The sequence below is a fragment of the Cololabis saira genome, chromosome 11 (genome assembly GCF_033807715.1).
Source record: "Cololabis saira isolate AMF1-May2022 chromosome 11, fColSai1.1, whole genome shotgun sequence".
Taxonomy (NCBI): Eukaryota; Metazoa; Chordata; class Actinopteri; order Beloniformes; family Belonidae; genus Cololabis; species Cololabis saira.
Window position 1 is genome coordinate 28,740,288 of NC_084597.1, and position 27,653 is coordinate 28,767,940.

The window sequence follows — 27,653 nt, forward strand, 5'->3', positions numbered from 1 at the left end:
ATTAATATGGTATTAATCATTAATATGTGTGCAGACAAGGTAAAAAAAAAAAAAAAAGTGAAAAATCGATTTTACGATTTTCACGTTTTAACATCGTTCTAATTACATAATCGCGATTACGATTTAAAATCGATTAATCGAACAGCCCTACTGCCAAACATGTCTCGCTGAAATGACCCTGATAAGTCCTACAATAGAGAATGTCACATTTATTGTTACTATCCTCCACCTGTCCAACAGGAAAGTACCAATGTTTGGTCTGGAGGCCATTTTCCGTAATGGAGTTCCCGTTGGTTCCCTACGTCGCTCTGACTACGGCTTTTTTATTGACAAAACTCTTGGTTATGGATATATCCGAAACCCTGATGGAGGAGTGGTAAGACACCTACAAATTAAAAATCCCTTTTCTATTGTTCTGTCTTGAAAGTAATATATCCAAGCATTTGTCTTGTTACTGCAGACAGCATATTAGTGTCAACATGGTGACCAGTTCATGTAAATTATTTCAGTTGTGCTGTTTTGCTAAGATCAGGGAAGATTGTAAATATCTTTACCAGGACATGCAGGCATGTGAACAGAAATCTGCAGCGCATCCTTCTCACTCTGTCTTCTTTGGTCAATGTGCACCCTCCTCTTTAAGTGCCAAACGTACGTTGTTGCTTTTATTTCTGACAGTAAACGGTGGCATATTCTGCAGTGAATTGCTTGTACAAGTGGTAGTTCATCATTCTACAGTGATTCATTCGAATGATCTCCTCCCTGAATTTCCTATTGAAAACTCCCATAAATGAATATCTGCCAGGGATCCCTGCCTGTCAGGGACTAGTTTATCACTTTGCCTCATTAAAAAATACTGAGGGTCACATTTTAATGCCAAGATAGCATGTTTATCATGCACAAAGTAATATTAACTATGCCCCAAAGTCTCGTTCTGTAATTGAAAACCATTCTAGATTTTTCTTTAAAGCTGAACAAAGGTTTTTTTCCTTTTTAAATGGATGCCGTAAAACATTTTCTAGTGGGAACATGGTCTAAATGTGCTTGGTCACATTATGGGGGGACCTTCTTTCATTTGGGGAGGAAAGAAGCAAGTCTTCACAGTGTAAATCAACAAATGTTTGCTTGTGATCTTGAGTCAAGATCTGTTCTCAGCAAGTATTATTTATTACTCGAATAATTCTCTGAGAAATAAGTGTAACTCCGGTTGCCTCGGGGTGATGGAAACACAGCTGTGTAATGAATGAAGAGAAACCGCATGGCAGAAAGAGGGAGAAGGAGAGGAGGCAGTTGTTTAGTTTTTAATGTTTCATTCCCAAAAGTTAAATTTCTGAGTATGCTGTTCTTACTTTTCTTTTTTCAATTCCACATTTCTCGTATTTTCACAAACCAAGATTTTTTTCCCTTCATCAGGTGAGTGCAGATTTCATTAAAAGTGGTGAGTTCACCCTGGAAAGGATGGGAGAGGTGTACAAGGCCAAGGCCCACCTCAAATCTCCGTTTGACCCCGCGAATAAACGCGTCAAAGGCATCTACGAGTGAGAAACACTAAAGACTGGAGAAAACACAACATCCAACTTTACGATTTTTCTTTTTTAAACATGCAGGAGCAGCTGTTTTTACACAATTCTCTCAAGTGCAAGGTTTATCAAATGTTGGGCATTTTATGTGTTATGATGCGACTGAAATGGATATAATGACAACAATGTTAATTTTGAATCTTATTATTTTGTTCAGGTAAAGATGGCCTGAAGTTAAACCAACTACAGTTTTATGAATATATGTTGTCATGTCATCCATGAATATTCAGTTCAGTTCATATGTTAGAATCAGATGATTTGTACACACCCAAATTGATCTTAAGCTTTTTAAAAGAATAAAGTGAATACAAATGTTTATCCAATTTTAGCAGAAAATTGCTAATCCAGACTATTCTTGTTCATGCCAAACCACTAACAGTCAAATCTAATTTATTAGTGACTATTAATCTGCAGCTAACACCCATTATGACAGTTTTTAAAGCTTTGTGACGACATGTATTAGTTTTAGGACTCTGTTAACAACTGTGAAGACTAACTAGTTAACTCAGAAAATCTATCAGTGAACCTTTGGACAGAATTCATGACAATGGTGCGTCTGTGTGTAATGTTTCATATAAAACAGACAAAATTTGTTCTTATTACCAAAGAAATGATAAAAGGGCTCAATAAGATATTATATATGCATGTATATGTTTTCATTTAAAGTCTGCATCCTGTTTTAGATTCCTAGTTGTGGTACTTTGTGTAAATTTTATTTTAGGAAAAAAATTAGACTTTTATTTTGAAGGTCTCTGATTTTATCGACAGATCGTACGAGAAAACCTTGATACTCAGAGCTTTTTCTACCATGTCACATTCCTCTTTTTTTTTCTTCATCTGCCGCTGGACTTGATGGCAGTGCCAAGCACAATGTGTTACAACCTGTTTTCAGAAGTTTGTGAGATTTCCAATTTTGTTCATGCTACGTTACAAAAAAATTTGCCGTCTACGAGACCCAAAGTTTATCTCACATACTTGGCGAACAGAAGCCGCGAGTAAGGCTGTGTTAAGCACAAAGAGTACAATGCATTTGTATGCATTGCTCTCGCTTGTCTCTGTGATGTTTGCAGCTGCACAGTGAGCACAGAGTGTTTACTAATGTGGAAGGATTCATTGATTGTAGCCAGAAAGCTGTAAATCATTGCAATGGGGGTTCTCAGGAGCACCATAGGTTAATAACAAGATTTATGTAGGAAATGTGAAACACCGTGATGAAACGCAGATACCACAGAGGTTTGCAGAATTTTGTATTTTTTTTTTGCATAATTTCCTCCTCTCACATTGTGTGATGTGAATGTTGCAGTATCTGTGAACGAATAATAGTTGAATTTGATTCTTTAGAGAAAAACGAACTGAATTTATTGATGTTAAGCTGTTAAATACAATCGTTGAAGGTGCGTGTTTGTTTGGGCTGCAAAGAAAAATCACAACTGAAGAGCCGTGATGGCCAGCCAAACTCCTGTTAATCCAGACTTGTGTCTCCTGTCCAAAACACTTGTGAATTAAAAGTCTGTTTAACTTAAAATGTTTGAGTTTTATTATTCAGCACTAAAGATGTTCAAGGAACCACAGAGGAAAGAGGAGAGGATCAGACATGTACAGTATATACAGTATATGCCTTAATATATATATATGTCATAATATGAACTATAACTCTGATGGCCTGGAATGACCAGAAATGACCCCACTCCATCCTGGAGCTGTGTTGGGTCAGCTGGTGGGGACCGCACCTCCCTCGCAGGGGTAGTGAGGTTTCTCCAGGATAGATGTCACCACTGGTAAGGGCTGTTTTTCCCACTTACCCTGGAGAAACAAATGTAATGTTAACATCTTGACTTTTTCACATAAATGGCCAAACATGAAACAAAGAAGACCCAGGACTGTTGAACAGCTACATAAGACGAATGTGGGACAACATTCTTCTCTGAAAAACCACAAGTCGTCTCGCCAAGACTAATCTTTGAGGTGTATAGTCTGCTTTTAAATGAAAAGATGCACAGGTAAACATCACTCCGTCCCAAATTCAAAGTTTTTTTTCTTTTTTTCACATTTCCTCATTTTCAACATTTGCATGGTTTACATAGGTTCTGTTCTAAATTTATTATGGGTTTATTAGATTAGCAAGCCTTGGTGTTCTGTTGTTATACAGCATTTACACAGCTCCCAACTTCCTGGGAAATTTGGAGCAACAAGTGTAAAAATTTCAATCTAGAAAGTTTAATTTGATTGTATTTTTATGGTGTTTTTTTTGTTGTTTGCCGTATTTAGCATTGCTGCTATTGTTGATGGTAAGTGGTGGATCTGACTCGCACACATAACATTTTTAACCATTCATTCAGGTTTCCAAAATAATCTATTTTGACTATTTTGACAAATTCCTCTCATGTTGTAGTTTTATCAGAAAATGAATATCTCAATTACTTTCAGGGGACTTTAATATTTTCTATCACTTACAACAAAGTGTGAAATATACACTGATAGAAAAAACAACATGCCTCTTTTATAAACTTTATAAAATGACTGAAAGCGTTCAATTTAGAGGGGTATTTTTAATTAATGAGCTTAGTGGTGCTGGTAAGCACATTTGCTAAACTTTAAACAGAGCTCAAAGTTTCCCAATCTTACACATGAATGTCTTTTTATGTCTAATTAAATAAATCAATATAGATCTATCTACTTAAGGTTCAAAAGCTGCACACGAATAGTGTCGAAAATGTAGCACAAGTGCTTTACATGTTTAAAAATTATACAATTTAAAAAGGTAAAAACAGGGCCCAAATCCCCCCACTCCCCCGCATTCAACAACAAACATAATAATAATTAAAAAAAAGTTAAATAAAACTAAAATTAAATTAAATATGACGGAGGGACCAAAATAGTACATTAGAGGAAATAAAATTAATTAAAAGCTAGCAACTAAACAAAGTGGGTCTTTAGGCTTTTTTTAGAAATGTCAACATTCTCTGCAGCCCTCAGGTCAAAGACACTAACAGCTTATTTTTCCAGTAGGCTTCTTACCCAAACACTTCCTACGCTGTCTTCTACCAGATGGAAATATCTTTTGCAGTTTTTGTCACTGGTTAGGTGATGTGGAGAAAGTTGGCATCACTTGTAGTTTTGCAATATGTCAACTGAATGTGGCTAATGCTTGTTTTGAGAGGCCACTGTGATTATGAAATGAGTCCAAACCATTTGTTTTTACACCTTAAGTTATTAAAATTCATTACACAGAGAAGTGCTTTTTAAATATTTTTAAACCATGTAATTAAAACTCATTGGGATCAAATTATCACAACATTCTTATCCAATTAAGCACAGCTGAGGCAGATTTTTTTATTTTTTTTGTTCTCATAAGCTGTCCTGGTTTTCCTTTCTGTATGACTCAACCCATCTAATCCTCTATTCAATTGCTGCTTCAGTCCGGTGCTCTTCATCCATATGCCTGTGCATTTCTTCCTATTTGGTCCGTACAACTGATGTTTCATATCAAGGAGAGAACTTTATTTCCAGCAGTAAACCTTGATCAAGGCCTTCACACAGTTTGTGACTGATTTATTCACTTTAAAGCAAACATATTGTGTGTGAGTCAGGTTTTATATTAGAAATTAACAAGTAGTCATCTCAACCATTTGGCTAATGTCTGCTCTCGAATTTAATTTAATTTAATTTAATAGCACTAATTTATGCGCAAAAGCAATTTCCTTTTCTTTTTTTTTTTACATGCAAACACATTTAATACAAGTCCAATTCAGGCCAAATATATCCAATCCATTATAATCCAATTAAAATCAATTATGTGCTATTTATTCAAATTCTGCTCATCCATAAAATGCAGCATAGCTAAGAAAAACCAACAGATGGCACTGAGTTGGATGTGGGGTACATCAGTGGGATGAGTGGGGACTCACAGGAAAGAGGCGTGCAGTGGACTGGTTGCAGTGCATGGAGATGGGAGCTGTGTTGTAAAGAGTGTCCAGCACTTCTCCAGTAAAATCATCCCAGTGCAGCTGAACGAACTGCTCCGTCACATTCACCTCACTACATTCACCACACAGGTCGTTTCCATGGAAACTGGAAGCAGAGATGGACAAAAAGTCGATGAAAGATGGAAGCACAGTTTGAAAATACTTGGCCATTTTCCTTCTTTACCTCCTGCGACCCAGAGGGAAATATATATATTTTTTTTTTAATGTTTTTTTATGATAGTTTAAGTATTGTTCAAAGAAATATTTTGCATCAAGCTGTTTTTAAAAAAAATCTTGTTTATTTAGATTTTACTGACTGTCCCCTGCAGTGGACATTGGGCCTTGCTTGGTACAGAACTTAGTGTATTTAGCAGAAGACTCAAGAATGTTTTACAGTTATAAATATTAGTAATGTAACGTAATGTTAGTTGTTAACAAACTATTTCCGATTCAAAAGAGTCTAATCACAGCAGATCATGAACATCATGAATAGTACAACAGGAAATATTTTTCGGCTCTTGAAGAAACACAGAAACATATTGCATTTGATGCACTTGACAAAACTTTTGCTTTTGCAGCACCTTGTCTGCATCATGATGCTTCCTCCACCATGTTTGGCAAATGGAGAGCACTGTTCCTGGACTGAGGTTCAACAAAAGGGCACTACAGACATCAAGACAGAAGATGTATAAGTTTTATGCACTTTCATTAAGCGTGTAAATCAACAGGTAAATAGTTTGCCGTATTAAGTTTATTGCTGATTGTGCTTGTGATCACGTGTGTGATGAAGAGTGTAAACTAAACCCGCTCTCATTTTCCTTTCTGTAATCCTACCCTGATGGATCAGACCCACATCTAGAAAGATGTCGGGTCGTAAAACGATCCATAGGGCCTCCCCATCCAAGGGGGAACAACATCAGTTGCAAACTGCCTTTGTACACAGTTGGTTAGCATTACGACCAATCAGAGCAACAAACAAGGTGACATCGTCAGAGTGATGAGTCAACGGGAGAGTTTGCTATGTAGAAAGAGTTTAATGGAGCGAGAGAGACGGTAATGTAATAAAAATGAAATCTAACGATGGTTTCTGCTTTTGCAAGCAAAATTTGAGAATAACCGGTGCGCTCAAACACTCAACCAATATCTTTCACATCAGGGGCTGTGTGTAACACAGCTGGCTACAGCTAAAGTTAGACAGACAAGATAACATTTAGATTACTTCTTACATTATTGTCAGAGCAAGTTTCCTATGCTTCTAGGCATTTGTAAATGAGGTGGGCTCATCCACCACAATCCCTGAGAGACTGCCACGCCTACAAGAGCCACTAGAGGAGCTAACTGGTAAATTAAACTTTTGCTGTAGCCCATCGGCAAAACAGCCAATACTTCGGTTTTGCAAAGGAATGATTTGAGTTCAGTTTTTGAAGAAAATGTCAGAATTAGCTGTCGATACACAGTACACAATGCATTGCAACCTTTATTTCTTGCATCTAATATGTTTTAATATTAACTCGTGTATGTCTTTAATTAGGGCCCGAGCACTTACAGTGCGAAGGCCCTATTGTATCTGTAGGAATTTTTATTATTATGGGCATGCCAAGTAGTGGCATGACAATATTGCAATCGTCCAGAATGGCCCAAGTGGCCCAAATGGCTAAAGTCGCAAAAGTCCCACTGCGTACCAGCGGATGTACAAATTCGGACGCTTATTGCTCGGCCGAACTTTATCATAGAGACATCGTTCAAACTTACAACCTCATTATGCAAATTATTACAGTTTTTGCGATATTTAACTTTCAATTTAAAAAAAAATGTCCATTTGACTTGGTCGCTTGTTGCTAGGCAACAGGTTATCGTAAGGACATGATTCAAATGTTTCAAAACTCGCCTCGCTGTGGACTACAACATATTCAAATTTCATGAATTTGGGATTTACATAAATTTTAAGTCAAAATGCCTGTCAAATGGCCCCATCCCCAAAGGTTTATCAACAACTTTTAACGGTTTATTAACAACCCTAAACTACTTCTTGGCCATTATTAATCACCCTTAAACCACACAACCCTGAAGCAGGGGCTGTGGTTTATTAACAACCCTAAACCAAACCCCCTGCGGGGAGCACAGGAAGGAATGCAATACAACCATAAACACCTCAAAATGACATAGAACCGTCTTTTGAAGGTTTGAATGGTTTGAAATAGAGAGTTGTGGGTGGTGTCATTGAACTCAGTTTTTAGTACTTGACCTTCATTGGTGCAAATTAGCCCCGCCCCTTCTTCTGATTGGTCGATATTTCATAGATCCTATTTTCTGAAGTAACTTTTGAATGGTTCGACATAGAAAGTCGTGGGTGGGTGGTGTCATTTCTGATATGCTTATGGGGGGCGGTGGCCATGAGTGCGAGGGCCCGTTCATTGCTGCTGGCAGCTTTAATTCTTTGAAACTCCTTTACTTTTGAATGTATTTTAAAAAATCACGTAAAGCACTTTAAATTGTCTTGTACATGAAATGTGCTATCTAAATAAACTTGCCGATGTCAAAGCCGATTCAAATGGCTGCTAATTTTTAGGCTACTGTAATACTAATAAAAAAAACCTTTAAAAACCCTTTCTGGCACATTGCTCCTGATATATAGTGCACAATGGATGCCACTACTTTTTTCTGGTTCAGGTTCCTTAAGTATCTACCTCAGAGCTTTCAACTTCCTCCTCTCTCTGGCCTTCCTCTATCTCATCGTCAGACATCTCTAAACTAGATTCTCCTTCCACATTTTTTGAAAAGTTCGTTTTCAAAGCTTTGAAAGGGTCAAATTACTGTGCTTATTTGGAAATCTTACTAAATTGAAGTTGAAACAAGTGTAATAAAGAAACACAAATATTTTTAGGGACACACAGATATCTGCAAAAAATTGAAGGCTTAACTCTTTTCTTGATATAAAATGTGGAAGTTGAAATTGCTTCCCTTGTTAAAAGCACCACACACACAAGCACCAAAATAGAGCCCAAGATGTCCCCTTAAGGGACAAAAAGATTCAGATAAAGTCTATAATTTATACTCAACCTAAAGGTCTCTGGCCTAGAGACTGATGTCCCTCACGAGGAACAAAAAATAATTTCCTGGTCTCAGGAGGACAAAACATTAGAAGATAAATAGATGTCATCACCACCTTGACCATGCTGAGTGTGGAGGGAAGAATGCAGAGAGCAGAAACTGCTTAGTCACATGAAAGTGGGAGCAGGATGCTAAATGAGATGGAAAGAGGGAAAGGAAGGCAGAGAGGAACAATCCGATTCTTTCAGGGAACGAGGGAAGGTAAACAGTCACACCTGTTAATGGAGTTAAAGTATTTCTGCAGGTATCCTGGGTCAACGTGGCTCTTGCAGAGCTCCAGCTGAGTACGAGGGTAGTAGTGAATGTAGTTCACGCACATTTCCTCCATGATGCCAAAACCTCCCTGAGGAGACAGGCAGGTTATTCTGCTGAAAATGACACGTGAAAACAGTAATGAATATGGAGCACGCAGCTCACCACTGTAGGCCCGCTCCTGTCTTCTGTGTTGTAAGTACACTTGGTTATGAGGTCGTCACCCTGCAGAATCATTCGCAAATATGCCAACAGTCCATTGCAATTAGCTTCTTTTTTTTTTAACAAAGAGCTAAAACAATAACTTAAGATCACTGACAAGAAATTAAGCCTGTGAAAATAACATGGGCCAGTGCGCTGTAAGAAATAATGTAGCTTTGAGGAACTCGAATGCTGGTGTTTGGCCTTTCTCCTGGGAATTTCCCATCACAGCTCTAATTTTACAACCTATTCATATTTACAGTGTGCTTAATGGAGGAAACTCACAGAGCAGCCAGTTATTCACATGCGACAACTTGGAAAAAGGACAAATCTGGGGCACTGCCATTCAGAAGCAGTTACCTGAGCTAGCAGAAAAGTAACATGACCAATTTTGTCTGAGAAGAAAATCAGGACAGCAGGAAACTAACAAAATTGTCAAGTATAGACACCACCTTTGGTAGTTGCAGTTATACTTACAGGTAAAACGTTCACAATTTTCAGAAGGACTCGGATTGTCTATGGGAAGAAGAAAAAAATAAATGCATTACAAAGAGGGATAACGCCACCAAACCAAACACTGATTCATTTATTTGGACAAGACAACATTAAAGAAACAAATAGGATTCAAATCTGTGACATGAATAGAATTTAAAGGCGGGGCTTTGATGATTTGTATAGAACCGTCTTTTATTTGTCTTCAAAGTCAACAATAAAATCCCATGTTCTCTCCGTCTAACATTTTAATTTTGAGGATTGCTCAGCAGAGTGATTTAAGATACAGTGGTTGGTCTTGATGTTTTCCTCTGAGGCATCTTTTATAGTTATTTGAAGCATGTGCTAAAAGATCTATTAGCTTTGCTAAGAATGTCGAGCTTTCATGTGCCTAATGAGGCTGCAGGGTTTGGATCTACACCACTCATGTACACGCAGATTAGTGTGACACCAAGAGCAGCTGGAGATGTTATCAGACAGTGCTGCAGATGTCCTCCTCTGCTGCTTTTGTGCATGTACCTGCCTCGGTATACTGCGCATAAATAAAACACAACAGATGTCAACCACTTTCTCTCAGCCTGTTAACGTTGTGGTTTGTCAGTTTAGATGTGGCGCTGACAGATGAGGTCTTCTATAATGTTGGAGTACAGTGGACTGTGGCTGATGAGGCCTAAAATCACGAAATTACTTACACCCTGTTTATAACTGTTAATCTGGGAAGGAGGTCACATTTTTGGAGGAAGGCAATGTAGGGAGGTGCAGCATAGTGACCACCTACAACAGGACTTTAACAAAAAGATAACTGATTTTATGTAAAAAATCTATTTGTATCCAGTTTATCGCAGTAAGGGCCCGATTTACTAAGATCCTAAATAAAGAGTACTAAATTGCGTGTGCACTGAAAAAGTTTGTGCGTGCTGTTGTTGTGTGTTTTGCGGGTGATCAACTAAGATTGCGTGCGCAATTGATAACAGGTGCAAACCTCAGTATTTAAATGAGGTGTTGCGCGTCTTACGGTTTGCAACGCAAACTTTGCGCCATGGAGAGTGGATGGAAAGCAGGATATAGTCGCAAGCGCAAAATGAAATTTGACGAGTTGGAGTTATAGAGATATTAGTGGACGAGGCAAATTGTTGTGCCGTATTCAGCACCCCTGCCGTGAAAAGCACCCCCTTGTATATTCAATGATAAGTAGACTTATCATTGAATATACAAGGGGGTGCTTTTCACGGCAGGGGTGCTGAATACGGCACAACACCGGACCGGGGTATGAACACTGCAGAACAAGTATAGGCGCACAATGAGAAACACTTTTTTCTCCATGAAAACATGTGATGTATTTATTATCACAAATAAAAAAATGAATTTGCCTCCTGTGGCAACCTTTTGCTGAATAATACTCGATTTAACATTCAAATAAAATATTTCTCCTTTTGCATGTGGAGATTAGCACCTTCCTTTCGAACGTATTAAATACAGACGCAATCACAATCCCCGCAAAAACTTTCAGGCTTGGTAAATCTCATTGCGGGTGGTAAATGGAGATATTTGCATTTTCCCCTCCCAGTATTTAGCGATTTCTGGCGGGTACGCCCCATATTGATTATTCATCAGGGCAAAAGTACTAAATGGATTGCGTGTGCTATTTTGCTCATTTGAGAGACGCAGTCCTCTTTGCACGCTGTTAGTAGATCAGCTGGCACATTGGTTTGCGGGTGATGTCAAGTTTGCACACGTTTTTACGCACGCAAACCTTTAGTAAATCGGGCCCTAAATGTATAAAACAAATAACTGACTGACTGTGTCTCACCTGGTAGTGTGTACTGAAGTGTTGGTCCTCCTGAACAACCTCTATCTCTTTGCCTCCCCTCACCAAAACCGTCTTCACCCCACGGCCTGCCAGGTGGGTGTGCAGCTGGGATGCAAATACAAAGATCCCTGTTGCAGGTAAGGCCTTAATGGACAGATGAACAGATTTGTATCAGTGGCGCTTGTGTGTGGAGCTTGATCAAAAAAGTATTTTCACATTGCTCGAATAAAACATTAAGCATTCACAACATTTAAATCATAATGTTAAAAGAGAGAGTTTTTTTTATACATACAGCCTGGGTACACTTGGATGTGCAGTACCCACTGAGGTAGAAAGCATGCTGTGTAGGAGGGATAGCCATGATAGGAGTATAAACGAGGCCCAGCTCCATGATTCCTGCATCATACCGCCTCAGGCTGGGGGTGTAATACAGTCTTATTCCTGATGAGTCATGTCGGCCTGCATGAAGAATACTGGGACATTAATGTGTTTCACATTAGGTAGGTTTACCTGCTAGTACATAATTTCAAAATATTCACTCCCCGAATGGTTTTACACCAACCAAGACTATGATGTATATAAAAATGTCAAAAGACCATTTATTTCTTGTAGAAGAGCAGATTTCTCAAGTAAAGTTACAGAAAAAATGAAGGAGTGAGTGAATAAAACACAGTCGACATGTGGTCCTGGACTGCTGTGTTTTGAAGATCTTATCATATATATAAGAAAGTGAAACAATTTGAGACATTTAAATAAAATGGTGTTATTATTGCTAATACACTGAAATGTTGCAACTGTGTGAAGCGAGGGTCTGCATGACCTGATTATCTCTCTTTTCTCCTTACTTGCTGGTAAATTCTATCATAAAAGGCAAGAAAATAACTTAAAACCAATTTTAGATAAAAAATTAAAGCTGCAAGCAGCGATGAACGGGCCCTCGCTCCCTTGTGCACGTTCAGCACGTTCACCTGCAGTGGAAGCTTGTATGACTTGCATGTAGATTCTTCAGGCCTGGACATTTAGCGGATGACACCATCTACGGCTCTCTATATCAAACCATTCAAAAGTTATGGCAGAAAATAGGGGCTATCAAATATTGACCAATCAGAAGAAGGGGAGGGGCTAATTCAGGCCAATGAAGGTCAAGTACTCAAAACCGAGTCCGATGACACCACCCACATGTCTTTATCACAACCCGTTCAAAAGTTATTGCAGAAAGTACGAACTATCAAATATGGACCAATCAGATGAAGGGGGGGTGCACTTTTTGTCGTCTATCGTCGCCACGGTAACGCTTTTGACTGAGAAAAGTAATGTGCGTCGTCGCAGGATGGAGACGCACATTTTGATGTATAACACACCTGGGTGCACATTAAGCCTTCAATTTTTTGCAGATATCTTTGTGTCCCTAAAAATATTTGTATTTCTTTAATACAATTGTTTCAACTTCAATTTAGTAAGATTTCCAAATAAGCACAGTAATTTGACCCTTTGAAAACTTTGAAAACGAACTTTTCAAAAAATGTGGAAGGAGAATTTAGTTTAGAGATGTCTGACGATGAGATAGAGGAAGGCCAGAGAGAGGAGGAAGTTGAAAGCTCAGAGGTGGATACTTAAGGAACCTGAACCAGAAAAAAGTAGTGGCATCCATTGTGCACTATATCAGGAGCAATGTGCCAGAAAGGGTTTTTAAAGGTGTATTAGTATTACAGTAGCCTAAAAATTAGCGGCCATTTGAATCGGCTTTGACATCGGCAAGTCAAAGCAAGTTTATTTGTATAGCACATTTCATGTAAAAGACAATTTAAAGTGCTTTACGTGATTTTTTTTCAATACATTAAAAAGTAAAAGAGTTTCAAAGCAGAATTAAATATGCAAGCAGTGATGAACGGGCCCTTGCACTCATGGCCACCGCCCCCCATAAGCATATCAGAAATGACTCTGGTTCGGTTTCGGCCATGGCGCCAAGAGACTTTTCTTTAAGTTGCGACATGATACAGGTGTGTACCGATTTTCGTGCATGTACGTCAAACCGTATTGTGGGGCTTGAGGCACAAAGTTTTCTAGGGGGCGCTGTTGAGCCATTTTACCACGCCTATTAATGCAAACTATGAAATATCAAATTTTTCGCCAGGCCTGGCTTGCGTGCAAAATTTGGTGACTTTTGGGGCATGTTTAGGGGGGCAAAAAGGCCCTCCTTTTGTCAGAAGGATAATAATAAAATTTCCTACAGATACAATAGGGCCTTCACACTGTAAGTGCTCGGGCCCTAATAAGCCAAAGGCTCCAAGGAAGAGATGACGAGTGTTTGTTTGAGAGAAGGTGGCTGCATATGATACTACTGTGTATGGCAGATTTAAGTATTCATGTGTGTAGTGTAGGTACCAGATATCAGGAGAGGGTTGTGGTAATGGACTTCCAGACGAAGGAACCGTGAGGAATTTGGACCTCCCATGGCCAGCCCTGCATCAGGGGGATAGTAAAAAGCCTGCAAGTGCACACATTTGGGACATGCATGATTCATTATTCCTTGGATTTTATGCACATCTGTTTTGAAGATAAAGTTGTTCTTTAGATGCAGAAGGGAGCTCAGAGCCATTTCAAGATTTTGTGTAAAACTCCAGGAGTATACATGTGATAGAAAATGTTGCCTTGGCTACTTGATCAAACCCAAGCTGCTGAGAGCAGCAAAACAACAGCCAAATGTACACACTGGGAGTCTGCTCAAAAAAGATTAACACTGACCTTAAAGATGTTTTTGTCTAGTCGAATCGTAAGAATGAATTATCCTTTGTGCCTTAAAATCAGTATGCTGCCTTTGTTACGTTGTCATTCTGCATCGAGAAGCCTGATGTATGTTCTGAGCCTTTTGCATGCAATTAAATTGACTAAAATCTGGATCATTTCTCAAGTCTTATTCTTGGTAACTTTTACACTCAGTTTCAGTCCAGTTATTCACCTAGTTGGAAAGAATGAGTTGAAGAGATTTGGCAGGTTTTTCCACAACAATACACAAGACATAACATTTTTTGTTTCACTGTCTGAAGTCAAATCAGAAACCACTCCTATTTCAGGTCAGTCAGGATTACCAAGTTATTATGCCATTTTGCTAAATGCCATAATAATGTGAGAGAGAATTTCTTAGAGACTTTTATATTACTTCCTTCGAGGTCAAAAGTTTACATACATCTCCTTAGTATTTAGTAGCATTGCCTTTGAACTGCATGACTTGGGTCAAACGTTTTGGTTAACCTTTCGCAAGCTTCTGACGGTACTCTGGCTCATTCCTCCTAACAGAACTGGTGTAACTGAGTCCGGCTTGTCGGTCGCCTCGCTCACACATGCCTCTTCAGATCTGCCCAAAAGAAAGGGATTCAGATCAGGGCTTTGTGATGGCAACTCCAAGACATTGGCTTTGTTGTCCTCAAGCCACTTTTTAACTAGTTTGGCACAACATGATGCTACCACCTCCCTGCTTCCCAGTCGGTATGGTGTTCTCAGGTCTACAAGCTTCCCCCTTTTTCCTCCAAACGTAACGTTGATCATTATGGCCAAACAGCTCCATTTTAGTTTGATCAGACTACAGGACAAGTCTCCAGTAGTTAAGGTATTTATCTTGGTGTGTTTTTGCAAACTGTAATCTCGCTTTTTTATGTTTCTTTAGGAGTAATTGCTTCTTTCTCGCTGAGTGGCCTTTCAGCCCATGTCAGTGCAGCATTCGTTTCACTCTGGATAATGAAACATTCTTACCAGCTTCATCCAACATCTTCACAAGGTCTTTAGCTTTTGTTCTGGGGTTGGTTCGCACATTTCTGACCAAAACACATTCATCTCTGGGACACAGAGTTTCCTTCCTGAGCGGTGTGATGTCTGGACATTCCCATGATGTTTATACGTGTGTATAATTGTTTGAACAGATGAACGTGGCACCATCAAGCATCTGGAAATTGCACCCAAGGATGAACCAGACTTGTGGAGCTCCACGATTGTTACGTGTACTAGTCTGGGGGGGCAGTTTGGTGTTTTCTCCTCTTTGCTGCTGCTCCTCTCTCTCTCCCTCCATTTCTGTCTCATACTCACAGGTCCAGCCCATTCCCTCCACTCGGTTCCACCTCTCTCCACCGGTTGGGCCATCACTCAGCGGTCCCACCAATCATCTCAGCTCGTCACAATATATAAAGCACCTGTGTCCCAGCCATCGGGCTCTTCCCCTCCAGCTGCAATCCTCCTGTGCAACAGCCAACAGTCTCAGTAGTTTTTCAGTTCTCAGTTTGTTCAGACCTCAGTTAACCTTCCCAAGCAGTACATTTTCAGTTTGCTATCTTTCCCACTCAGTACCTTACAGGGTAAGATGGGGAACCCTGTACACTGCATCACGTAGGTAATTTTCTGTTATATACACCAGGTTAGAGGTGAGTGCCACATGTTGTAACTTTTTTTTTTAGGTAGAGTAGGAAGTTTTGTTTTGGCTAGGTAGGTTAGATTTTGTTGACTATTAGAATAGCATTGTTTTGATTGTACTCTTTGGCACCACCAGTCCCTTCCCTTAACCTTTTGTGTTGTTGGATTTTCAGTTGCTTTTAGTTAATAAACAAGTCTTTTCTGTTCACTTTACCCATTTGTCAGTATTCCAGTTCTTTCATTTTTGGGTATACACATGTTAATGTCCCTATCGAGCTAATTCCCACCACCTTGGGACATTACAACGATTCTTTCCCTGATTTATTGGCTGATTGCTTTTGATTTTCCATGATTTCAAATGAAGAAGCAGAGTGTTTGAGGTGTGGCCTTAAAATACATTGCTAGGTGTGCCTTCAATTAACTCACATGTTGTCAGTTAACCTATCAGGAGCTTCCAAAGCTATGACATCATCATTGAAGCTTTCCCATGTTGTTTAAAGACATAGTACTTTTTGTGTATGTAAACTTTTGACCTCGAAAGAACTTATAAAATTCTCTAAGAAATTCTCTCATTATTGTTGCATTTAGCAAAATGAAATAATTTTCGTAATGGTTGACTGACATGAAAAAGGAGAAGTTTAGTCTGATTTGACTTCAGACAGTGAGACAAAAATGTCATGTGTATTTTTGCACAATTTATGTAAACTTCTGGTTTCAACTATATTTGCATTAGAGGTAATATTTTTGTAAGTGAACAAACGTGATTGTGGAAACTTTAACTTTTCAGTTCAATAGTCCCTAAGGACAAAATTGCTCACTAAAATAAAAAAAGAAAACACACCCATACACAAGAATAATCCTGTGCAAGTGTTGCATGACAATAATTTTCCTCTCTGCACTCTCAATAATGCCTTGTCTTCACAAGGTGAGATACCACTAAACATATAAATCACACTCATGGAATAATAAACTAGGTTTCTGAAATCTAACAAAATAAATAATAAGTCAGGTTGTACTCTAATATATGAGCACCTTCTGGGATTATGGAAACTGTTCAGTAAATTTCCAAGATGTTGCTACCAGTTATTCACCTATTTCAGAGATTGTCTTGCTGCAGCCTCTGGCAGGTACATGTTTGTAATGGAAGAGTGAATTATTTTCTTAAACTGAATCCTCCTTTCGTAATATAATAGTTAAAGCCTAAGAGAGACTTCTAAACACACACCTCATCCTCCCTCTTTATGTTCTGACAGCGTCAGACTTTATTGTTTCTCATCTCTTTCAAACTTCATTCACTTTTTTCACTCTTTCTCTTTCGATTTGTGTTTTTTGTTAGGCCACAATTCCCTCCTGGTACAGTGCCGAGGAGAATAAAGTAACACTATTAAAAGGTGATGAAAGAGGCCTGAATATTTCCTAACTAATCTTGTCTCCACAGCTCACAGAAGGCATCACGCCTGTTTTTGTTCAGCTGGCTGATAATCCAAACGGAGAGGGGCCAGGCTTGCCTGTGAAACAGTAGGGAGCAGTGCAGAGAAATACGTTGACAGCCTCAATGTTCCCTGTCCTCTTTGCTTTATGTTCAGCAGGCTGCCTGCTTGCTCAGCCACCGTTATGTCACGCATTGTTTTGTGGTCCATTTTTGAAGCCTTGACTTTGTCATTTGGGTGTTGCCATGTGTTTTTGGAGCCAAAAAGAGGGGTGGAAGGGAGTCACCTGTAACTTAGTCCCCTCAACCTTAAAGGGGACTCCCTCCCCTCCATCCCCCAAACCCGCTACCTACCTACCTACCTACCTGTATACTATGGTTTCCCAACAACTGACACAGTCCTTGTTAATCCAGGCAACTTCTGAGCATAGGGTTGCCACCCGTCCGGTAAAATACGGTATTGTCCTGTATTTTCATTAACGCCCCATACACACGTCTGTCACACACACATCAACACTAAATTTACCAATACTGAACAAAATAAAAACACAGGAAACATTAAGGCCAGTAAAATCTTTGTGGCAGGACAACAGGACCTGCTGCGCTCTGTATATTATAGTTGAATTATTGAAATAAATGAACTTTTACATAGTATTCTAGTTGAATTATTGAAATAAATTAACTTTTACACCATATTCTAGTTGAATTATTGAAATAAATTAACTTTTACACTATTTGCTAGTTGAATTATTGAAATAAATTCACTTTTACACCATATTCTTCACCTGTAGGCTATATTTTACATCTTGGCTGATGTGGACATACGTAGAATAGGAGGATATTTCAGTTACTAGTATGGTTGTCTGTACAGTCATGCAAGTTCAATGCTATTAAAGCACTTTAAACTTTAAATCAAAGCATTTTGTTTTTTCATATAAAATAAACACTTTTTTATGCAATTTAGAAGTTTTGGGGCTTTTTTTTGGCTCCTGCGCTGCTGAAATCGGGTGCCCCTTATTTCTATTTCTGAAAGGTGGCAACCCTATCTGAGCAGGAATGGCATTTCTGTGTCTCACGCTCATGATTTGTACTCTAGGTTTGCATCTGGCAGCAACATCTTCAGCAGAAGAGTACATTCCCAAAAACTCTTGTAGAAGACCCAAGTTTGAAGACATATATTTGTATGTACTATATCTCTAAATTAGCATTTTTTTTATTTTTTTTTTCCCCACCATTTTTAATTTAATTTGACTTTGCGTCATAAATCTTGTTCTGGTGACTCACTTTATGAGATTACGACTTTTGGTTTATTGGTAAGGTAGCCTATATTTGGTTTTTCCCAACATACCTCAGCCCCCATAGCCCATGCAGCTAGCACATGGCGGCAAGAATTGAGCTTTCCCGGTTTCATCTTGTCATCACAGGGGCCGCTGTACTGTGGAACGTCACGGATATCTGGCGAGCATTCAAACACCTCTATATGATGCACGATGGCCTCATTACCTGGAGTTATCACAGACTCATACTGACAACAAGAGAGAGGGAGATAAATGGAAAGGTTATTTATTTTTGTCTCTGCAAAAACTGTTATATTTGCTACTTGACCTGAAACATGTAGGTCAGCTAAAAGTGGGAAAGGGAGACAAGGATGATACATCTGCTTTGATTTACATATCTCCCATGTGCATATATTGCATAAAAAGCAAACTCTATATATTGTATATATTTAGTATTTGACATACATTTAACAAACTAATGACTTCTATCAACACAATACCAGGCCAATCTGGTGTCCTATTTCAAAACTGAAGCCTTTTGCATTTTACCTCTGCACTCAGGCTGATGTTAGATATAAACTCTGTCTCCACAGATTTTTTTTTTTTTTTTTAGAATATCTGTAGTTCCAGAAAGTGAAACATAAGTATCATTGCATTCTGGCAATGTATTTCAAAATCAAAGCCCCATAAAATACCAGATATACTGTACGTACACCAGCTCAAGGATAATTGACCTCATATAATATCAACCCAGCCGGTAATGTCTTCCAAAATTAAAGCTTCATACAATGTCACTTATTCATGCATATAAATATCTATAATAAAAGGAAATGTCCCATCAGGACAGGCCACTTTAACTTCTAATTAATGGTACACCCCCTTAGATTTTCACTCAATTCAAAGTAATGTTAAATACAAACTAAATACAAACATACAAAACCAGTTTTACTTCACGTAAAGAATACACCATGTTAGAGCCACTCCCGATCCCATGTTGTTGAAATGCCACATGAAGGCTATAGAAATTGGGAAGGCAATACATGGAAACCCCTTTGTTTGAAGGGAAACTACTTTGAAAACGAATGTGAAGCTTGGAGAAATGAGATGATAATTAGCTTTAAATTTGAAATACAACACCGGAGTGCACTGATAATAATAGAGTGATAGGCAGAGGTGATGCTTTATTGTGTGAAGTGATGTTAGCCTGTTGAAAGCAAGAGTTTTTGTCCAATATAAATCTGAATTTACTGATAACATATCCTATATATGGTGTTTTAGAGGACTTTAACCTTGGAAAACAGCCCCATATTGACCTAATATTTTGGGATTGACATTCTGAGATGTATAACATCCTGTCAAAATAAAGTGGGTTGAGCAAAGTATGAGTTTAATTTTTACGTACGCCTGAATTGAGGAAAATTATAACTAAAATATTTTATTTAATGTGGATTAAATTTTCAAAATGAATGTCAATATACCCTTTATATTGATTCCTTCACCAAAACATTACTATTATTTTCTTATTCTTTTTTCTGATATTTACTGGTAAATTCAATTTTGGATTTGACCTCTGTAAAGCAAATTTTAAAAATTGTTACTGCAACGCTGAGTGTATGCACAACATCATACAGACAGGCTTGACATTCTTTTTGTCCAAATGGAGTCTGGCATGATCTAAGTAGATTTTTTTCCCTTTTGATTTTGATTAGCTTGTAATCAAGTAAATATGAACATTTCCATCCTCTCCTTTCTGTATGTTTCCATTTTTAGCTGCTTTTACTGTGTACCTTGACGATGTGGTTCTTTGTCATATTTTCAGGCAGCTTCTGCGTGTGGCACCAGTAGGTGGTCTCCTGGCTTGGTATGGTGACATCCGGCGCCACAACAGCTAGTGTCTGCACATCAGGAGGCAGGGTAGGTGATGGTGTGTCAGGACGCAGCAGCAACACTCGCTGTACCCCTGTGTGGATGCTGGACAGATTCAGCTCTTCCAGAGAGCCCAGTGGTTGATCCAAGTACCCATAGATGATGTGCACAGTTCCTTCCTGATAAAGCACAAGAGAAACGCAGCATTATTCGCTGAAAAAAACAAACACGAACAGGAGGAGGAGAATCAACCTAATGATCTTTTACAACACCTATGGGGAAAGAAAAACAGCTGAAGACTTTATTTGAAACGTACTTAAAGGTATTGTGACATTTTTGTGATTTTTTGTGTTTTGTTGGGTGTCTTGACATCAATTACACCCAAAAAACAACAAACTTTTAACATTCAGTGTATTGTGTGCTTTCTGGGATTTTCCGCATAACTATGCAAAAACGGCGCATCAGGTTTGGTGGCGGGCCGTGACGTAACGACCCGCTAAATCACCGCCCCCTCCACCCAGCTCCCTGCCTCCTCTCCTCTCCAGCGCACCATAAAGGCTGATTTATGGTTCCGCGTTACACCGACGCAGAGCCTACGGCGTAGGGTTACGCGGCGACGGGCAACGTACGCTGAACCCTACGGCGTAGGCTCTGCGTCGATTTAACGCGGAACCATAAATCAGGCTTAACACGGAGCTGTTTAGAGCCTCTTTTGTTCTAATCACCGGAGGAAAACTGCTAAGAAGACCCGCGGCCACTGACTGGACTTAAGATAAGGGGACACTGCTGCTTGCATGCCTTTATTTTTATGATTGTTTGCGGTGGACTACTTCGCCGTGCTGCTTTTCCGTGCATGCTTCGCCTGTCGCTCCCGGCTTAACTCTCCGACGCTGCTGTTAGAAGTCAGTGACTAGAGGACTCGACTGGAAGTCGAGTCCTCTAGTCACGGACTTCATCCTCGGGCTGTAGTCGCCCTGTCTGGGCTGTGTGTGTGGGTGTTTGTGGTTCGGTGTGCGCGCGTGTGTGCGAAGACGGCAGAAGTGTGTAGCGGTTGGTTGGAGGAGGTTGGGAGGAGGAGCGGGGCAATGATTGACAGGAAAGGGGGAAAAGGACCCGTTTTTCACTGCGCAAAAAAACACCGTCATAAAAAGCCAGGAATGGAGTACTGGAGTGAAGTTTTTCCTGTTACACCCTTTTAGACACATTTGAGGGATGTTGGCCAAGACTTTTAATAGTGTTAAAAGCATGTTAAAAATGATGTCACAATACCTTTAAGAATTTCTTTTTGCAAAATTGTTTTCATTCATAGCCATTTTTTCAGAAGGAAAATGGAATCCCCTTGTAATTTGCATTTCTAAAACATATACAGAACTAGCAGACCTCAATGAGCGATTGGACCTGACTGATTGACAGGAACTATTGAGTTGAAGTAATGGAAAAGATTCAAGAAAATAAATACACTTTTATGAATAAATTAAAAAAATATCTTTACATTTTTTTTAATAAAAAGTAAATAAAATGAGAGTAGGGCAAAAGATGTCTGCTGCTTCCAGTCAGCTGAATTTAAAATGTAATTCAATTTACAAGCAAACAAGGAAAATAAAGGAGCACACAGAGAGAAGCTAGGGAAGCAATCAAAGAAAAAAACCTCAAAGCTTATGTCCTTCAAAACAGAAAGTAAACATGAGCTGTATCAATGTCTGTGACTGAACCGTGGGAAATCATCTGAAGAAAACGTGATGTACATATCATTGTAAGTCAAAGAGTAGAAGCAGTCATAAAATGTAGATGCCTTTTATGGAAGTGAGAGCCATAACCACAAAAGGGATTATATTTTATTCGTCTCAACAAGTGCAATGAAACTTAGTAGACACAACTTCCTCAAAAGATATATACAGTATGTATATATATATATATATGTATATGTATATGTGTGTGTATATGTATACTGCAACACTTACTCTGAAATGAATAAATAAAGACCTTTCCCACCTCTATGAGGTAATCTCTGGGATCGCAGGTGCTGAATGGTCTTTTGAAGAGCAGATAAAATCCATCCGCCTTTTGTTTGTTTTCAATCAGCTCGTAGTTTTGTTGGCTGTCCAGTGATACGTGCCCCTCGCTGTCGCTCCATGCATCCTGAAGGAGAGTGCACATGCGGTGAAACTGACAAAACCTTCATTGATAATAACCACTCAGTACAAACACACACAGACACTAAATATTTAGACAATGTTATGTCTCTCATCTTAAAAGGGCCAAAACTGAACAATGGATAACTCTCGTTTCACTTAGATTTAGTGTAACGTTTGGGGCAAACAGTTTATTTCTATATTTAAAGAGGTTTGGAGGATCTATCTCTGCACAGCATGAACTACTGACACAAATGAAATTCATTAGCGAGCCATTACTGTCTCCCTACAAGGAAACTAGGTATGAAAAAATACAACAAACAAAGAAGGTAGATCGTTAGATACACTTTGGACTTTGATACGTCATGAGCAAAATGCTAAACAAATATAATACTATAATTGAAATATGTGTTAGTTTATACTTGAAAATGTTAGTTGGTTATCAATCCTTTCAAGCATGAATGATGACAAACTTCCCTAAGGATTTTTTAAAATGTTTTATCACACCTTGGGCATGAAAAAATTTAATTCAATGTATTTTTTTAACAATTTTTTCTCTCAGTGGGACAACATGCATTTGAAGTTCTGTTGTTTAAATATGGTCTAACAAAACAAAGGTGAAGGACTAAGAAATAAATCATGCTTTTTAAAGATTTCTCATATTTTAACATTTACCTATAGTGTTAAATGTATTTTTTTTTATTGCTGAAACTCCTGATTTTAAATATAACTTTTCTAATTAGTCAGTTTTCCTGTATGGAAATCACAGAGGTGGTAAGTAAGTAAAATTATAGCACCTTTCTAACCCTAACCCTCCCTACAAGGAAACTAGGTATGAGAAAATACAACAAACAAAGAAGGTAGATCGTTAGATACACTTTGGACTTTGATACGTCATGAGCAAAATGCTAAACATCCTTACAACTAAAGGGGCAAATTAAATCACGAACTGCAGCATTTGTTGTGAATTGTTTGATAGAGGGGAGTAAACAGTTATTAGAAGGAAATAAGTTAATCCGTGGCAGCTGGTGGTGTAAAACCTTCTCAACAGGCTGTACAAGATGTTCCTCTTCTCTGCCAGAAGGTTTTGCATGAGCTCAGTCTCTCCACTCCTGTTATGTTTTTCACATTCGCACCAGTCCAGAATAACACCTAAGATCTCTATCTTTATTTCCATCCCTTCAGTTGCAAGTCTTATATAACCGTTCCACACGAGCTGCAAAGAATCTAAAGCCAATGTTTTTTTAAAGTAGATTCAGTGTGTGAAAATAAAAAAAGGAAGAAAAAAAGTGGGCAATATACAGTCAGTGCTGTGTGTGTTACATATCTATGTACATAGTATTCAATCTATGACCTTTACTGATGGATGAGGCTGTTAATTAACACTTCCTCTTCAGTTTTGTTTTGAATGCATCTTTAAACCTTTAAGGGAATGAGTGGGGGGTTAATAGAGGTGATAATTCTCTTTGATTCCTTGCATTTTTACATTGCTTTCACATTGTCATTGCACAATTTTCATTTGTGTTTTAACTGTATTTGTTGAATAAAAGTACTTTATTTTATTATGTTTGATTTTTGTTGGCTCTGCTTGCCTTACTACCAGTCATTTTTGTTTTCGCCTTGTGGTGCCTGGCAGTTTTGCTTGGTTTTTTTTTTTCAGTTCATTGAATATAAATATTCTGCTTATACACGTTTATAATTCCACTTGAAGACCTTTGGTAGATTATTCCTGGCTCTGTCATCTCATGCATTTGGATCTGCCACGACTGTTCCATGAAAAGATTGTTGTTAAAAAATATTCTAGGGTTTTCTTTGTCCAAAATACACCTGCTAATAAGTGGCAAGACCCTGCATTTATTTTATCTCCATATACTGAAAGGGATTGTGGATATTTTTTGTCGTTCTTTTATCTCAGATTTGCTTCAGATGTTATTAACACATCTTTAAACTGCTTTAATTCTCATGTGATTAAACTAAAATAATCCACATCATTTAGCTCTTATTGATTTCAGATAAGGTATATGAGTGACTAAGTTATTAATGAGAGAATTCCTGAGGTGAACGGAAACTGTCAAATTTGTCTCCCGAAAAATTATCTGTTCATCTCATGATTTGCTTTGCAGAGATACCCCTCAAATTGGACCTATTATATTCAACACTTTTTAATACATTTTAAGCATGCAACTGGAGGAACATAAGGAATGTGCCTGGCTTAGTGAGAAGCAAAGTGAATGTGTGTTTGTGAGTGTGAACAGAACACAGAAGTTACCTTTATTTTGTAGGTAAACTCATCCTCTGGGGGTAAAAATGAAAAGAAAAGAAAGAGAAAATCGATGCAGAAGACTTTCTATTCATGTGTGCTACATTATTGTCAGCTTCTAAGCTGAAATTCAGAGAAAAGATTTCAAAGCTTACAATAGCTGCAATGTTCCTTTTGTATCTATTTTAATCAACAGATCTGGTTCTCAAATTCTTATCTGCCATGACATTGAACATGTGTCTTTGATGATCTGGCAGTTTGATTTAATAAACAGAATTGAAGGAGTAATTTGACACTGGCTGTATAAGTCTGGTTGTTTGTAACTATACAGAACTGTTGTAAGAAAGATAAAATGAAATAAAAACTGTTTTTTCAAAGCCTTAATTTTTGTCATTTAATGCATGAAACAACTTTTACACATACACCCTCTGTTCTCAAACTGACTGCTGCAAATGTGAGAAAGCTGAGGTAGAAAAAGGTTTGTGACGAAGGAGGAATCTCAGATAAAAGCCAGGCACTTTTGTCAGCAACACAATGGTCTCCCCCTAACTTCTGTTATGTTGATAATTCCACAAAACTTTACTCGAATAACTAAATAATGGACAAAAGAAAAAACAGGGTAGATTATTTTCCAGTAAAATATAGAATACTGGCAATTTTCAAACAGACATTTTACTCTGATTTACTAAAAAGGGCTGTGTGCGACAAAATAAAAATGAGGTATTTTATACATCTTAATTAGCACAGGATTCAACTTTGATATGAAAATATCTGCTAACGATTCCCAGAAGAGTTTCGGCTATTAGTGCAATTTGAGTGAATTCCAATTAGCAGGAACTGATAACATACTTTGTTATTATTATCATGGCGCAAAAACCATCCACCGGTGGTGCAAAAACACCAATCCCACACCCCAAGGACCAGAGACAGATGAGGACTGGATAGAACTCCACTGCTTAAGCCCTTTTTATTAAATTCCTGTGCATTTATGAATTTGAATAACAATAATAATAATAATAATAATAATAATGATAATAATGATGATGATGAGGGAAAATTAAAACAGAATAAAACTTTTTTTTACAACTTCTCCGTATTAATTAATTTCTTTTTAAAGGAAAAGACATGTCTCTTTTTGGGGGGGAATTTTGATTTGATTTGATTTGTTTATTTGCACAACACAAAAAAAAACGGTACAAAAGTTTAAATGAACATAAAAGCATGAAAATATGTGCAGGTGAGAAAAGAAGCCCTAAATGGGCTTATTCAAAGTTCTCACCAAGAAAATACATTGTATTGAAATAATAGCAAGAACAAAAAACAAAAAACAAAAAAAACAGCGTTCCAAAAAGATGGATATAAACAGACAATTTCTCGGTGTGCACGTGCAGAAGTGAGTCCACATTAAGTGGAAGCACTTCTAGACGCTTGATCAATAAGGCTGGTCTTCAATCTCTGTTTAAAACTACTAATAGACAGTGAAGATTTTGCAGTAAGTATATGATAATTCCAGAGTGAGGCACCTCTGTCTTTGATGGAGAACTGACTGCTATTGGTACGACTGAATGAAGAATGGAGATCCTCAAATTGTCTGGTATTATAGTTATGAATTTGTGAATTGGTCTTAAAAAAATCTTTGAAAGTACTTGGAAGCATATTTACAAGATAAGTACATTTGTAAATGAAAGCACATGATTGGAGTATGTTAATATGAAATGAATGAATGAAATTTTCTACTCTACTCTACTCTACTTTCCACTGCTGATACCCACTGCAGGCTCACTTACCCCGAAGTAGCTCTTGTCTCCAGCGTCCCACAGCACCACCAGGTCAGCGTTGGTCAGCTCACCTCGGTCGGACATCCCCAGCACCACGCCGTGTCTGAGCTTTGCAACCCTCAGCTCCATGTAAACCTCCTGCTTAGCGTAGCTGATGTTCCAAGCCAGCTGGAGCTCCTTGCGTGGGTCAAGGTGCACACGAAAAGGCATTGGGAGAGGTTCATGCTTAAGACCGGACACTTCAACGGGCTCACCTGGGGCCTGATATGAAGCCACCAAGATGACCATGAGAGCAGCAAGAGCAGTGAAGTACATGATGGTGATGTCCTGCAGACGGAGGTCTTTGTTGAAGACCCTCATAGCCCCGGTCATGCACCGCTGCCACACTTGGTGCAACAGTGGGCAGATCTCTAAGGTTTTCTTGTCAGCTTTTTTTGTTTTTGTCTCAAGCCTAACAGCAGTAAAGAAGGTTTTCTTCTGTGCTCGCCTTTAAATGCAGTTACTTTGTACAAGTGGAATTCTCCAAGCTCAAGCAATCATTTTGTTTGTTTTGTTCTTCTTTGCTTTCAGGCCACAGTAGACTCCTGTTCAGTTGTCAAGTCAGGTTTTTCGTCCTATATTTTCTGTCCTCGCAGGCTTTTGTTTTCTGAAGAGTTCGGCTTCCTTTTTGGCATCACAAACGTTCCAGCTTTTGGAATCACCTGTTCTGAAACCCTGGTGGGTGATGTCTGTTTGCTCTGAGCGACTTCTGTGTCTCTCCAGACCTCATCCACCTCTATCGCTTTTAAAAGACTCCTCCCTGATGTTTTTATCCAACATAATGCTATTACATTTGTTGAGGGAAATTAGATTGTATTCTTTACGCCCCCAGGGTCACACAGGGTCTGCCCATCTGCCAGACCCTAATTGATCCAAATTCAACCATGGACATTATCAATGACAATCAGCTCTGACTAACTTAACTTTAATGGCCTGTCGCTCCTGTTTTGGTAAGCATTTATTATACATTTCTTTTTACGTTAAAATATCCTCCATACATCTCATGCCAGTGTTTTTTGGGAATATACTTCCACAATAGATTTGGGAAGCAGTGAACACAATG

General features: G+C 38.5%; 2 protein-coding genes across 3 annotated transcripts in view; one reads left to right on the forward strand and one right to left on the reverse strand.

Moving 5' to 3' along the window:
* sardh (sarcosine dehydrogenase) overlaps window positions 1-3,102 on the forward strand; it is a 46,200-nt gene extending 43,098 nt beyond the window's left edge. For both annotated transcript variants that reach the window (XM_061734296.1, XM_061734297.1), the window contains exons 21-22: window positions 241-376; window positions 1,411-3,102. In XM_061734296.1, coding sequence (XP_061590280.1) covers window positions 241-376; window positions 1,411-1,539 — 265 coding nt within the window. In that variant the 3' untranslated portion in view covers window positions 1,540-3,102. The remainder of the gene's footprint in view (window positions 1-240; window positions 377-1,410) is intronic.
* On the reverse strand, window positions 2,037-27,277 carry dbh (dopamine beta-hydroxylase (dopamine beta-monooxygenase)). The gene is made up of 12 exons (XM_061734298.1): window positions 26,561-27,277; window positions 22,374-22,520; window positions 20,303-20,560; window positions 18,587-18,763; window positions 13,794-13,896; window positions 11,701-11,867; window positions 11,409-11,552; window positions 9,584-9,622; window positions 9,071-9,130; window positions 8,869-8,996; window positions 5,486-5,648; window positions 2,037-3,380 (listed from the first exon to the last, which is right to left on the reverse strand). Exons 1-12 carry the CDS (start codon window positions 26,921-26,923, stop codon window positions 3,288-3,290), a joined length of 1,842 nt encoding a protein of 613 aa, XP_061590282.1. The 5' UTR covers window positions 26,924-27,277; the 3' UTR covers window positions 2,037-3,287.
* Window positions 27,278-27,653: the final 376 nt, after the last annotated feature.